The sequence below is a fragment of the Ruditapes philippinarum genome, unplaced genomic scaffold (assembly GCF_026571515.1).
Source record: "Ruditapes philippinarum isolate M1 unplaced genomic scaffold, ASM2657151v2 ctg941_1_1_1_1, whole genome shotgun sequence".
Lineage (NCBI taxonomy): Eukaryota > Metazoa > Mollusca > Bivalvia > Venerida > Veneridae > Ruditapes > Ruditapes philippinarum.
The window spans coordinates 124,230-140,726 of NW_026862330.1; the positions used below are offsets into that span (position 1 = coordinate 124,230).

Consider the following 16,497-nt stretch of genomic DNA (forward strand, 5'->3'; position numbering starts at 1 on the left):
AAATAAAAATGGTATCATATTTTATTCTAAATATTCAACTATCATTTTGTCATCTTCATTATTTGTCTTTTTTATTCATTAAGATAAATCTATTACAAAAACTTGCTGAAAATGCTTTAAAAAAATCAAGCTAGAATGAATTTATTACCAATTATTTCAAATTAAATACTTTAATAGAAAAATACTCTCTTGTAAAAAAAAAGTTAAAATATTAAAAATCATGTAAGTAAATAAAATTAAATGTACTAACATTGAATTTTCTTTTATATAATACTGTGTGTATATAATACAAAATATTAAAAATCTATAATAATATAAAACATTTCAGACTAATCACTATGATTACTATAATACAATATGTACACTTTCACTAGTTCAACCTTGCAAGTTTTCATTTGTTTTTTCACTGTTTTCACTGAAGTGACTATTTGTGAATGTCGACTCTTTTCACTAAAATTCACTTTACACTGTACACAGAATTCTCAGCAATTCCATATGAATGTGAAATAGCACGCAATAGTTTAGTAGCACTGTTGATTTCACCATTGGCATATCGTTCTCAGTCCTTTTGAATAGATTCCTCAACAATATTGTAACCCATAATGGTATTTATTTCATAATATATTTATCAAATTTAAAAAGTGGAGGTGAAAAGACCAGGGTTTTGGGGGTGAAACGTCCAGGGATGAAACATCCAGGAGGTGTAAAGTCCAAACACCCTTCAAAACATGTACAGTAAAGGGAGAAAACTAGTATTAAAATTAACTTTATGGTATGTCAGGGTTGTCTCCCTTCTTATAAACTGCATTAATAAATGAAATACAAGCTTTCGTATAAGACACCTATACATTGTGGAGTACAATACTGAATTCTATTAGACGGGTGCACAGCTGTCAAAACATATTTGAAGAGACGATAGAATCAGTAATGTTCTTAACTATGTATCTATTTATTTTTACACCACCATTTTTTTACATTTTCACAGAACTTTGTTGGCTTTTTGGAGTCACAAAATGGAAGGTAGGCTAGATGGAGTATGATATGCATTTGATAAAGATATTTTAATTGGACTCTTGAAATGAAAACGAGGCTATATGGAGTGTGATATAAATTTGATATCTATGTTTGGACTCTGGACATGAGAACGAGGCTAAATTGACCCAATAATGATTTATATTTGGAACAACACGTACGTGTCGCAAATGATAAAAGTTCATTGGTAATATTTTATTATGTGTGAAAAAATATGAGGTTATTAAACATCGTAGAGTACAATATTGTTTTCTGTTGGACGAGCTCATAGATGTCAAACCATATTGGACGAAGCGCTAACCTAGTCTAATATAGGTTTTGCAGCTGTGTATGGGTCCAATATAATCAGCATATTCTCAACCATGTTTAATGATCTCTATTTAACAACTCCATTTTTGGACATTTTAACAGAACTTTGTTACTTCGATTACAGTAAGGATTTGGTATGGATTTTGGACTCTCAAGAATGTAAACGAGGCTAGATAGGGTGCGATATGGTTTTGAAATGAACCTTTTGAACTCTGGAATTGAAAGCGAGGCTATAAATAACTTATGGGATGTGATATGGATTTGATATGGACTTTTTGAAATAAAAACAATTCTTAATGGAATATTGAATGCAATATTGATTTCTTTTGGAACATCACGTGGTGCAAATGCTGGAAGTGCATTGGCTAAATTTTATAATGTGTGAAATAAAATTATGTAAATTTTATAATGTGTGAAATAATATTATGTATATTTTATTTTATACTTACATTTCTTGTTGATAAGCTAACTCGAATCCTGTTTATATTATCATTTTTGTTTATTATCTTAATAATGTATCAAATTCATATTGTACTTCATATGTATTGTTGTTTTGTAAATACTGCTATACTCTTCATTCTTGGAGGAAATAAAAGTATCTGTAAAAGACTACATTTTTAGATTATACATATATGTATGGGAAAAATAGAAAGGTTTCCTATAAGGTCATCAATATCAAAGGAGAATAATCAGACGACATCTAAATAAACACGCATTGTCCTCATTATGAAATGACACAAGTTTCGTGAGAGCACTAGCTTGTACTTTGTTTTTTATTTGTTTTTATTCTACCCGGGGAAAACCAATCCATTTGCGGACAAAACACGAAATAAGCCAATTGAATAGACTTAAAACACGTCTGACGTCAGAAAATCATTTTATCTAATATAATCTGGACAGACTAGAAGAAATATTTCGCAATATTGTTGCTTGAACTATCCTTCTTTATCTTAAAAAGGCGACCTATCCGTAAAATTTATTTTTTACGATCGTTTTTGTTTTTTGTTTTTAAATGGCAAATTTGAAGGGATGCGACGAATGTAACTGCAGTAAAGTATACTAGTAGCCCAGTACTTATATAATTTCTGTGGATACTCAGGGACATTGAGTGCTTAAAATTAAGAACTGCTTTAAGCTGCATGCTTCCAGATCTGTGTTAATTTTCATGAAAACACTAAAACTTATTAAAAAGTAAAATAATGTCAAATGAATAAACAAAGTAATTTACCCATTGCAAACGACACTTAATTAAAATGTACAAGAATTACCAAAAATAGGTCAGAATCCTGCAAAATCAGTCATCAGTTGCATATAACATGATTATCTTCTTAAAAACTTAGTTAATTTTTCTCAAGGTTGATTTTCTTAATATATTTTGGTTGCCATTCCGAAAGCTCCCTTACATGAAATAATCATAACTTTAGGATTCCCAGGCGGGATTAGAACACACAGCAGTGAGTGGCAATTACTAGTAAGTGGTTTAAAGTCAACGACCTTAACCTCTCGGTCAATGACTTCCCAGTTCGTCTGTCTATATATATCGTAATAAATATGCAACATATGTAAATAATACATAGAAGATGGCATATTCCCCCTAACATTAAGTAAAATTAACTGAGAATTAAGATTGTAAGCCCTCAAAATGCCTAATTTTCATTATAGACTCATTATAAATACAGCTTAACCATCCTTTTTACTCGTTTTTGCCATTACTAAAGTCACAAAGATTTGTTTATGGAAGATAAAATGCCACTTTGTTTATGTTTTGGTAATTTTGTGGCAAAAAAATCAAATTCAACACTGCTTTCAGTATCGTGATAGGCATCTAACATGCTCAAAATCCATCATTTAACCATTATAAAACATAATACATGTATCTTCTTTAATTTTCCTGAAAACACTAAAACTTATTCAAAAATAAAATATTGTCAAATGAATAAACAAAGTAATTTACCCATTGCAAACGACACTTAATTAAAATGTCCAAGAATTACCAAAAATAACGCATTCATTTTTAAAGATGTACGCCTATAGATGAGTAAAAATATTTCAAGAAATTCAATCTTTAGAAAAACGTATAATTATCTTAAGAAAAGTAAGAATATTTAATATTTTATTAATTATTTACATGTTGTATGCGATTAAAGACTGATTTTGCAGTATCAATCACTATCTTTCTACTGCGTTACTAGAGGTATTTATGTACATTGTATATTTTGACCTCTTTGGTAATTTACGTGGACTGTAACTTAATTATTAGGCCGTTTGCAATGTGAAAATTACTTTCTTTGTTCACTTCATAGTATTTTACTTTTAAATACATTTTCAAAATTTTCATGAAATTTTCATGTATCTGGAGGCATGCTGCTTTAAGGTTCATTTTCAAGGTTTAAAACACACGGAAGGTGCCGTTTTTTGTTGTTGATTTATTTTTGTTTGTTTCAAATTACATTACATGTTAAATTATCTAAACAACCAATGTCGATTTTTAAATGAATTTATTCCATAAAGAAGGCATGAAGAAATGACATTTTCGCACGGCACCTAATTTGTTTCAGCAAGTAAAAGAGATATTTTGATTCAAATGCAAACTAGTGGAATTGTTCTTATTAGCATAGAAAAATCTTAAATGTAAAGTGTCAACGGTAATGAGTTTGTACAGGGTATACTAGCTAGAATTGATGTTTGAACAAAATAAATAAATAAACAAATTAAAATAAAGAAATAAATAAATAAAAACTCAAACATAAAAACACGTGTTTTTGTTGATTTTTTAATTGATACTTTTTATTACATGTATCATCAACATCGTAATCGACGCCATTGGTCATCGTCATCATCGTCATCATCATCATCATCATATAATTATTAATATTAATATTAATATTATTATTATTATTATTATTATAAATATTGTACTTTTCTCATTTTTATTATTTTCACAAATTTATATTAGAAGGTACGTACTAACTAGACATTGTTTTTTTCATTACACGCGAACAAATTAATTGCCCATTGTTTTCCTCTTTTTTCATCATATCGAGTGGCAATATCGTCTAAATCTTATGGTTTTATAATAAATCTATGTCTGATAGAAGTTCTAGCGAGACGAATGCAAAACTTATTTCACGCCTCTTACCCCAGATCACATATGGATTACATTGTTTGATGAACTTATCGACTAAAACTGGAAGCGTTTGTGATGTCACACAATTTGTCGCTGAAATGAAACTTTTTTTTTCTGATTTTTTAAGGCAAAGCATTTCATGCTATTATTTTATCACTGTTTCAAACCAAACCAAAATGCACGTCCTTTGTTAAAATATCTACGAGGAGCACATAATAAAAAGTTATTATTTCATGTAAATTGATATTGCCTTTTAAAATGTCAACCGCAACTTCCATATTTACTTTTGATTCCCATCACAGTGGTAAAATATAATTTGACAATGATTGAAAATCAATTTACATTCCATTTTGATGGAACTTTAATACATTTGTAGCGGAGTTTAAGAATCTAAGAGGATGTCCCACCGTGTAACAATTTCCCGAGGGACTTTCCCACGTCAGTGTTTATGTTGTCTTTTTGCTGTGATCATTTATATAAGTTGAATCTGAGTATGTTTGATCTTTTTACAATTACAAATGTAATAATATTTCAATATTATGATACGTTAGTACATACAAATGAAACATACCCACAACAACAACAACAACCACACAACCATCACCACCACAACCAACACAACAACAACAACATCACAACAACAACTGCATTAATGAGGTAAAGGGTGTACATTTCCTACGATTATTTTTTAGATTTGTGTAAATATATTTTTGAGCATTTCCAGTTGGTGTTAAAAGGGTTTTTGAACCATTTTTTCTTTTTAAATGAGTGTTATAAAAGTTTGCCTCTCTTACCATTTATATTTTGTAACCATAGACCATTCACAATAATGTTGATAAATATAATTTAACTGATTGCTCTAGGATGACTTTAACGCTATGTGTGTATATGTTACATATACAATGTACCTTATTAAAAGGGACTTCGCTGCTTTTTGTATAGCCGGGACTGTAAATATTTTTTCGAGATAAATGTATCATTTGATGCAGATCTAGGCCGATAACATGTGTGTAAAAATTCAGATCATTCGCTTTTTAAAGAATAATTATTCTAACAGTGAAAAATGACCCGAAATTGAAAAGCGTTGCAACGCTTTTCACTCTAATTTAGGCTTAGAATAGCACAAAAATACGATTGTCATTTTATTTCTCTTTTTTAGCTACATTTTGCATATCTATTTGTTTTAGTGCCCCAGCTGGTCTATGTAAGAAATTATTTTTTTATGTTTTAGGCTTTTGAACCTCAGTGGTGGTCCTTTAAGACAACATTTGAGGTTAAATGAACGGGTCTTTGTAATAGCTTGACATAGTGTAGGTGGTATGTGTCTGTCCCATCGACTTGCGTCATCTAGAATCGTTTTCTTTCTGCCTTAAGGTCAGACATAACTAAATCACGTGACAAAAACATCAAATAGCTTAATAATTTGATCTTAAAAAACAACGGTTTGAAAACGACGGCATTGATGTAAGTGACAAGCTATAAACGGCTATGGGGAAAAAAGACTTAAGAAACAAAACTGGTGGTGGTGTTGGTAGTTTTCACTCCGGATCACGACAGTAAGCCACATTGAATTTACCAGAGCACAGTTAAACCACCTTCGGCTGTCAAGCATTTTACCAGTACTTGTTACCTTCACTTTCGCAAGGAACTGAAACTTCTGTACATGCCAGAGCAGAGGTACAGTGCGAATGACAGTAGATGAATCACAACGAAAGTGATCTGCACCGTCCGGGAATCGAACGTCGAACCCTGGTCGCCCGATTCACAGTCCAACGCTCTACCTATTGAGCATACCGAACTGCTTAAAAATAAAAATAAAAAAAAACCTATTCATATTTTGATTCTTATTTTAGACAGACCTTGAGGGAACAACTCATGGCTACCTGCCCGAAAACGTAATTATTTTAGAACTCAATCATCAGGGAAATTGATGGTTTCTGACATTGATTTTGTTTTTCTTCAGGTAAACATACAGGAAAAATTTGTAGTGTAATGTACTGCGATAAAGGCAATTCACGAAAAAAGAACAATGAAGTTTATGAAACGACTGTGAGTATACTGGAGGGAAGATGCAAGCTGTGAATTTAATTGGTTTTACTTAACTAAATTAATAAAGTTAACGTTACAAAATTACGTATTCATCATTTTTATTAGTAGAACGCGTGGAAAATTATAAAAACATATTATATCAGTATATCTTACGTGACTGTAATTGTCTAAATGTCATATGTCGGGAAAATGTTCATAAGGTTAACCATCCATCTAACTCGGTTTACACTTCTTTTACGGCCGTTTAAAGGCCCATTATGCCCTAGAAATGCTTTTATAAATATTTATCAAAAGCTTCCAATATTTGATGTTCTGATAAAAAACAAACAAACAAACTTACTCATTGGCCCATTACCTGAACAATTTTTTGCCTTCAAAAGGTACAATTACAATGATTTTGTATGGAAGCTAAAATACTAATTTGTTTACATTTTTCTACTTTTATAATAAAAAATTTCAAATTTATAGCTACTTTCTTCATGTGAAAAACACCTCTCATTCTCTAAAACCGTTATTTAAATGTTGTTAAACTTATGTTTGTCATTTCTGAAGAAGGAAGCAATTTTCCGTTTCTGAGGTCTTTAATTAATCATATATTTTGTATTTTACATAAACGGCCAGGATACAAAACTCATCTGCTAAATATCGCTTTATTAAATAGTACAAGATGGAATCCACGACTGATGTTCATAAACTTGACATAAAACTATCTCAATATATTTTATTTAAGAATTGTTATTTATTAAAATCACTCTGTGGTTTATTAGACAATTTACTGGCATTAAGAACAATATGTATCTGGTATCAATTTTCAATGAAATAAAACGATTCTTTGTTTCACAAATCAATCATCTTGTACGGCTCCTTTGGCAGTTATATTGGATGCATGTCAGTTAAACCGAGTACAGCGATCCTTGGAAATACAATTGTCCGAACACAAACGCGTGAAACACGTGATTCAGACTAACATCACGTGATTTACCACATGATTCAATGTCTTCCAATGCAAGACTTTCTCTCGAGGAGAATGTATAAAAACGGATTAATTGTTGAATTCAAATACCCTAACCAATTGGCAACTACATATATTCCGTACGAGAGAGTGTATTCAGAAAACACACTGATGTTTAACACAATGAAAAATGGTACCCAACAGAACAAGAAACTGATTGTTAAAACAGCAATCGTTTTGGCAACATGTACACCCTGCGAAGTGTGTCTGTGGTCTATAAATGTGGCAGTACTGCCGTTAAAACCTATCTTGGCGCTGATATTGCTTTGTCGACGTATATGACATGCAAGTTGTACGTTTAGGTAAGTAATAGTTATAACTGGCACAAGAATAGAAATTGTTGAGGATAAAACCGCGAAATATTTGCTCATGAGAAAAACGCAGGCCTTTTCTTCTTTTAGAACACAGAACAGGATATCTTCCGGTACCCCGTAGTACACCATTCCGGTCGGGATAATTCCGAATGCTATTGCAATAATAAATAACCATGTAGAAAATGTAATAATGACAATCATCCTTTTGTTACAGAGTCTGTGATATTCGAATGGTTTACAGAGAGCAATGTACCTATCAAATGTTAGTATTGTGAGAAAAAATATTGAAGCTGTGCTCAGCATGTAATCCAAAGTGTTCAAGATGTCGCAAAAGAGCATCCCAGCAGTCTGTTTCAAACCGTACAGTTCATTAACTATATTCACCGGCATTATTGTGACCCCTACACAAAGGTCAACCGAAGCTAACGATGTCAGGAAAAATCGCGCAAATGTCTTCAACTTCCGTTTCCGGTTTATCTTAACAATTACAGTTATGTTAAAGATCACTGTAAACATTACAATTATTACACCAACAAACAGTACACTCCATTTTGTAGCATTTTTATGTTCAACGAAGTTTACGTTTTCACATGTACTATTACTCCTATTATACATGTTGTTTCACAAAATACGAAAACAATTTTACTGAATTATTAGTTATTACTTTTCAGCAAATTACTATTTCGGTTTTACTTTTCCACATAGTCTATTCCGTGATAATTATTGTTCCAAAACCATACAACTGTTAACGGAGTACTAATTTCCTTTTCTTCACAAATCTAGTCAGTTATTTGTTTTCTCTAAAATGTGATTCCGTTTTTCTTCAAGTGCTATTTCGTTACTATACTTCAAAGTCTATTCCATTGATTAGTTTTTGTATTGAACTAGACTGTGATGGCTTTTTGCAAAGAACTCTTCCGTTATAACTGTTCTACACATTACAATTCCTATATTCATCTAATTTTCTTCAGAACAATATTCCGTTATTACTTTTCTTCACGAAATTATTCCGTTATCCTTTTCTTCAGAATATCATTACGTTTTGTTTTCTCCTCACTGTCCTTGTTCGTTATCACTTTTTTCAAATTACTTTTCCGTTATTTTATTTCCACAAAATGCTATTCCGTTTATATATTATTGTAGGTAACAATTCTGTTATCACTAAACAGTCTTCTCTACAGGGAACAAGTTTGTATAACTTATCTGCAGAATGCAGTTCCGTTATCACTTATCTGTAGGCTTCATTTATCACATTTCTGAATAATACAATCCCGTTGTCTCTTATCTGTATGATAATACTCCATTTTTACATTTATGTAGGCTACAATTCAATTATCACTTATCTGTAGGGTACGCCCATAACGTTCAATTCCGATATGAATGTATCACTTATCTGCGTTATCACTTTTATGTAAGGTACGTACAATACCGTTATCACTTATCTGCGTTATCATTGATCTGTAAGGTACAATTTCGGTTTATTAGGTGCAATTCCGTTATCACTTATCTGCGTTATCACTTATCTGTAAGGTGCAATTCTGTCACCACTTATCTGCGTTATCACTTATCTGTAAAGTGCAATTCTGTTATCACTTATCTGTAAAGTAATTATGTTATGACCTATCTGTAGTTTACTGTAACTTCTATTCTGCACATTAGTATGCAGTTACATTTATCATTTTTATTTTTTTCCAATCCATTCATTTGATATACAATTTTATAAAAAAAAATTCAATAATATTTTTCATACAAAGTACGTTATAAGAGATTTGTTTAAAGAATTGCACGGCATTCACATGCCATATGTTCGCACTATTTGCTATCACATTTACGGCAACAATTTCTATCTAATTTTCAATAACTGAGGCCAACACATCTGAAACACCAGTTGTGATAAGAGACTAAATACATATTGGTTAGATCAGACAGAAATCGCTGCAGGCTAAATCGGTATTTATTGATTCTTATAAATTTTAGCACTTTGTCAAATGTATATAATTTAATTATTACATTTAACAAATGACAAACATCATTTGGTATAAAGTGGCGAAATAAGCCTGCTACTCACGTATTTATAACAATATAATTGAGCCGTGTCATGACAAAACCAACATAATGCGTTTGCGACCAGCATGGATCCAGACCAGCCTGCGCATCCGCGCAGTCTGATTAGGATCCATGCAGTTCGCTTACAAACCCTATAACAAGTAGAGAAACTGATAGCGAACAGCATGGATCCTGATCAGACTGCGCGGATGCGCAGGCTGGTCTGGATCCATGCTGGTCGCAAACCCATTATGTTGGTTTTGTTGTGACACGGCTCATATAATATATTCAGTTACAACTCTGTATAGCAAGACCCTTTTTATAGGAAACAATGAGTTTGGCTGCTGCTGAGATGTGTCTTATCTACAGAAGTTAAATTAAGTTTTCAACTTTTTGAGAAAAAAATGTACATGTAGTTCGGTTATAAAACAATTTCTTGCCGTTCGTATTACTCACTTTCAATTGTTAAGAAACATGTACTGGTTTCCTATGCTAGTATATAGTATAGGGGTTCGACTTATTTGGTTTATACAGAATTTATTTTGGTTCGAGTGTGTAGAAAACTATATACATGTATGCTTATAGACACTTAATTACTCAAGCTATTTTATACAGACCACGTAAAAGTTTCGACATTCGAAATAATTGACAAATTAAAATTCGGCTCGGGTCGAAAAAATAGGGACTTCTTTATGGCTGAGTAGCTGCCTTTGGAGGGTTGAGGCACCCGGCATGATCGTAAGTGGCGACTTAACGAGTTTAAATAACTGGACTCTATGCATCTCTAAGCTCCAGCAGGTTAGGTGGTTTTGACACCTGATGTTTCTTTCATTTTGTAACAACCGAGGTTAGCCAAAATCGCCTTTCCAGTTTCGGCGCCATATGACCTAAATTGCGTTAGTGCGCCGTAAAACCAAACAATACATATAAACAAATAAATATATTTATATTGTAGACGCTTTAATAAGCCATAAGGGAAACAAATAATTGAGATTAACTGCTATCATTAATAATAACAAATCATTAATAATAGATCAACAAAAACAAATAAATAAAACCGTCCTTGCATAAGCATCAATTATCTATATACTTGTATTATACTTGAATAGGCAAAGAAAGTACATAAACGAACGTCGTCGCAAAAATAACAATCCAACTCCTGCAACTATAACTTGGTTTGTGTGATTTTTAGATATAATCTTATAAATTAATGGTGATTTTTCTCCTCACGAAAACTGTTTTCAAACTAAATTAGATCCACAAAACGTGTTGCAGTTAATAGATTAACTAACTGAAATGAGAAAATTCTGTGAAATTTGAAGATGAGATTCAATTATAGGAGTGGAATGAAGTAAATTGATCGTATAACGAGCGTAATTTAAGAAGGCTGTAATATTATAGCAATATAAGAACAGCGTTGTTTTGTTATTTCAACGCATTATATAAGCAGACAATTTCAGTAAGAAAACCATCTTCGATCAATTGTAGTGAAAATAAGATTTAAAAGTTGGCATCGTATAATGTAAGTTGTGTAAATTTGATTTCTAAAGAAGTAATAAAGAAGCCTTCTGTATTTAATTGACAAAAGTTATTATACCCAAGCAATATGTCCAATTAATATACCAAATTAATATACCCATCCAATATGCCCGATTAATTTATCAAATTAATTTACCCTATCAACATGTCCAAGCAATATACCAAAACAACATAACCAACGAAAATATCCAAGCAATATACCCAGTGAATACGTAATAGAAAGAGCACCGAAACACGAGGCTATCTGATTTGTACGAGGGGGCGTAGCCCCCGAGTATAAATCAGATTGCCGAGTGTTTTGGTGTTCTTTCTCTTTTGTATCATAGTCAAACATGACAGCACGTGTTGTCATAATACGAAACCCCAGAAAAAATGAACCAATGAACGAGCATTTGAATATGATATTTCTGCCCCTTTCCCTTTCTCTGCCGTCACAATAAGTAAACCCCAGCAAAAATGAACCAATCAACGGGGATTATCTGGAGTGCGGGCAACTGATACCTGCACTCCAGTTACCGCACTGTGCATGTATATGTATACGATTTAACTCTGACACTTTTTCAACAGAAAGGTCCCCAAACTATGATACAATTAATTTATATACCCAATCAATAGATGAAAAAAATAAAGGAAATACAATTACAGTATCGGTACAATGAAAACCTGAAGACATGCATTTTACCCTCTAGAAACCAAACATTCGTCATGATTCATCTTTGTGCACGTGATGTATTAGTACAATGTTTTGCAATGTACGTCTTGTAGCGGTCTATTTTCAATTATATGCCGGAAATTGAAACTCTTCTTTATTCAAAATTACATGCGTTTTCTGTTATAAATCAAGTTTTTTTTTGAGAAGCATGCAAAAGCATACGTATCTTTATTTTTGTATTTTCAAACTGCGTTAATGTGCCACTCTTCTTAATATCTAAATATTTTCTTGTCAGTTAAATTTTAAGAAATTTACAATTTTCATACGTTTAACATGAGTCTCATGTACACTTACGTAGTCATTCCATGTGTTAAATTAGATATTCACTATTTTCATTCCATCCACATCAAAGTTTTTGTCATATTTTCTCTGATCGTGACCCGTAAACAAATCATGGTCCTTTGGGATAAAAGAAATGTTCCAAGCAATTAATTTCAGTAAATTGAATACTCGACCTGCTATAGTTGATACAGTAGACACTGTGCACATGTATTCATATTAGACATCAAACTATCTCATGGTACACTCATGCTTTAAATAACACACGGAGAGGTACCTGAAGTCTGTCTCCACAAGTAAACCAAGAAAGGCGCAAAAAAAACACAACAACAACAAAAAACAAAAAATCAACAAAAAACTAACAACAACAATCGTACGAAACGTGGTCATTTTAACGTTCACCGTTGTAGGTAGACGCTGCAATGCTATGATTCATCATAATTTGTTGTCATTGCTCTTGAGGGATCTTCTTTCTTTTTACATTTTTACATCCATTAAATCATTATACCAGAGCAAACGGCCTTTGAAAGGCCCATTAGGCCCATTATGCCTCAGAAATGTTATCATTTTTATTTCTCAAAAACTATTTATTTTTAGTATTTTGTTACAGTTTCCAAAAAAATAGATATACTCATTTGACATATATAATTGAACTATCTTTGCTCCTTTTGCTTTGTTGCCAATCGGTATAACTATGTTTAATGTATAGTGAATAAGCGTTTTGTATAGAAGTCAAAATACTTCTTTATTTACGTTTGGCTAACTCTTTACGACATATTACTGCACATTCAGCGCTACTTTCCATTTAATATGCTCTAAATCCATTGTTGAGACATTATTTTACACAAAATTGATATTTGTACAGAATTTAATAGTTACAGATTTCTGAGGATAATGTGCCTTTAACGCTATTGTCCTTTTCGTATATACATGTACATTGTTTTAGTATTATCCGCACCTTGGTGATCAATATGGTCTACCAATACCAAGTTATTTACAGTAAAACAGAATAAAAGGTTTGGCATCTTCCGATACTGTTTGTTCACATTGTGTTGAAATGGTCATACACTGTTCAAACAACATCATAATAAATTGGTTCAGTTAATGGACTTAAAGTACATCAATTTCAAGGAGACAATGAAAATACAGAAACCAACATCCAATCAAAAAGCAGCGACACTTACATCATTGCCATTAGATAACCATTATGGCATATTTCCTATGAAAACATTTCAATAAATTGTATACAAAATATTTTATGTGAGGTCCTTTCGATTAAAACAGAAAGACTTGCCATAAGGTGGAGTTTATATGCCAATGAAGCAAAGGACAAACACGTAAATGTACTAATGTTATAATTCGTTGAAAGATGAATCATAGAAAGGAAATTTACTTGATCTTCATTTCCTGCCAGATTTGGCGATGTATATCAGACGAGAATGTCCCATACGTGGGTTCTATTGATCCGGTGATCATACCAGCAAACAGCACAACGTTAGATGTACAAGTCTGTGTAGGGCGTAACTTAAACTTGTTGACAATAATTGATAAAGATCTGACAAGGTTCGAGGGGATGAGTCTCTGCAAACAGATGAAAATGGGTTCGATTGATATAGCATTGCCCCTGGGGTCACAAATCAATGGGGGTTTTCTTGAGGGATTTCATAAAAGGTCTAATTTTGTTTGACAGTTTATTTCGGGCCTGGACCAGGAATAAATTGGGTTTCGGGAAAGTGAAAAAAACCCTTTTTTTTTAGATGCGCTAAAAAGGTTGGTAATATTGAAAGAAAAAGTCTAATTTTCCCCAAAAAAGGTTTGGTTTAAAAAATTTAAAAGTAAAAAATTTTGTTTGAAAAAATTGTAGGAAATTTTTTTTCCCGGGCTTTTAGTTCCTAAGGAAAATTCCCCAAAAAAAAAGGCCCTTTAAAAATTAAATTTTCAGAAATTATTGTTATAATTTTTCCAAAACGGTGCATTTTTCACGTAAAAATGATAAAAAAATTGAATTAGGAATTGTTGTAGCGCGAAAAAAAACCCCGATAAATATTGTTAAATCCCCGCAAAAAGTAAACCTTATGCAAAAAATCGGATGTGTTTAATTTTAAAATTTAAATTTTTCGTTCCAAAAGTTTTTGTCGGGTTTTACCTATGTGGAAAAAGAGATTGGGTTTTTAATTGTTCGGCTGGATAGGTTTTCTTTAAAATTAAAGAAATGAAATGAAAATTAAATAGTGGGGACAAAAATAAAAGTTTATCCTAAAAGATGCAGCCCCCGGCCGCGGTTTTTCCAGTGCACGACAGCGCCAGGAGGCAAGGGTTGGGAAATGTTTAATTTTGTATTAAAAATTTGCTTTCCCCCCTATCCGGCGTCTTTGTTCCCAAAAGAAAGGGTTCGGTCGTTCAACGTGCCTTTCACAGAAAAATTAAAATCAAAATTTATAAATTTTAAAAGGGGGATATGCGAAAAAAATTGACATTTAATCCGGAAAAAAAAATATGATTTTATTTACAAATTTTATTATCTTTTTTAGTCCCTGTTTTTTATTGAAAATTTCTGAAAAAATTCAAGAACTGTTGATTCTTCCAATTTGTCACAAAATACACATGATTTTAAAAAATAAAAAAGGGAGATTTTATTTTATTTTTAAAAAGTCTTTAATGAAAAGGTGCTAAAAATTTTTAAAACGGGTAAAAATTTACATTTTTTTTGAAACAATGGGAAATAATTTTATTGAAATTGTAAATTTTTTTTGGGTTTTGGGTGGGAAATTTATCTTTTTTTGAAAATGCGTAAAACAATGTTCTTTTATTAACAATGGTTAATTTAATTTTAATATTGTTTTTTTTTCTGTTCTTACAAATGCTCTAAAACTATTACATAAACGTTATAAAACTCATTATTGCAATTTCTAAGGAAGTAGAAATATACTCGTTTCTGAGGCCTAATATATGCCTTTAACTTTTAAAGGTACTAATACATGTACACAAGTTTTATACTCTGGTATAAATGAACAGAATTGCAATAAATCAAAATCTAGGCGGACCAAAAATCAATGTTTCTCATCTATATTTTTGTAGGATAAACGAATAAATCTCTACTCTCCAAATATAGCTCATATGCACAAACAATATACAAATGCACGTGCACAAAATTTAGTTGTGTTGACGTTTACGAGATACATTTCTATTTCTGTCAGGCTGAAGTAGGTCTCACACGATAAAGGCCCAGTCAGCACCAGAAATTTTTCCATATTTATGCATAAAAAGCAGTTTTATATTTGGTGTAATTTTAAAGTTTCCAAAAAGCTTAGCTTTTGAACCATTACCTTTACCATCTTTTTCTTCTGTTACTTTTTTGGCAATTAGTACAGATATAGTGATTTAGTACTTTAATTGTATGGAAGTCAAAATACTTTTTTGTTTACATTTTGCTACATTTATAACACATTATTTCACATTTAGCGCTTAATTCTTTTTTCAAATTACAAACATCTAGGTATGCTCTAAAGCCATTATTTAAACGTTATAAAAATTGATCTGTCTCCATCATACAGGATATAGAGTCTGCTTATGTTTTATTTGGATTTTGTTGGGTTCAAACTTGCACCAAAATTATAATGGTCATATGGCGACTTTCTAGGTTTACTGGTAAAGGAAGACCTGAAGTATCCCTCCGTGCATTATTTCAGGCACGAGCGGGCACCTGATGAGAACCACTGATGTTCCGTAAAATAGCTGGATACGTGTTTCACGAATCCATAGTCTCTGATTGGATTCGAAATTTCATTTTACTAGATGTATCTGCAATTGTTGTCTCGTTTAAACAGTACACACATTATTTTACCTGTAGATCACACCCCGCTGTAAACCATACACCGCTTTACATGACATGGCATGAAAGTGTCACTTTGAAGGTTCCATGATCACCTTCGTATGGTTACATTTACGGATATTTATAAACGTCTAGGTCCTATTGAAATGTTGAACTCTGCTTTAGACGGTTCTAGGGGTGCGTGGACGGTGGCTGTGTCACTGATGTTCATGAACATACATTGTACTCAAATCAAATCAAAACAGT

The 16,497-nt window shown here is 32.0% G+C and overlaps 1 protein-coding gene across 1 annotated transcript; it reads right to left on the reverse strand.

The window, feature by feature from the left end:
- Positions 1–7,323: 7,323 nt before the first annotated feature.
- On the reverse strand, positions 7,324–8,460 carry LOC132718673 (octopamine receptor beta-2R-like). The gene has a single exon (XM_060702389.1). The coding sequence runs from the start codon at positions 8,456–8,458 to the stop codon at positions 7,508–7,510; it is 951 nt and encodes a 316-aa protein (XP_060558372.1). The 5' UTR covers positions 8,459–8,460; the 3' UTR covers positions 7,324–7,507.
- Between the last annotated feature and the right edge of the window lie 8,037 nt (positions 8,461–16,497).

Excerpts from the sequence above, each read along its gene's own strand:
- LOC132718673 (XM_060702389.1), bottom strand. The coding sequence starts at position 8,458 with ATGTATAATAGGAGTAATAGTACATGTGAAAACGTAAACTTCGTTGAA.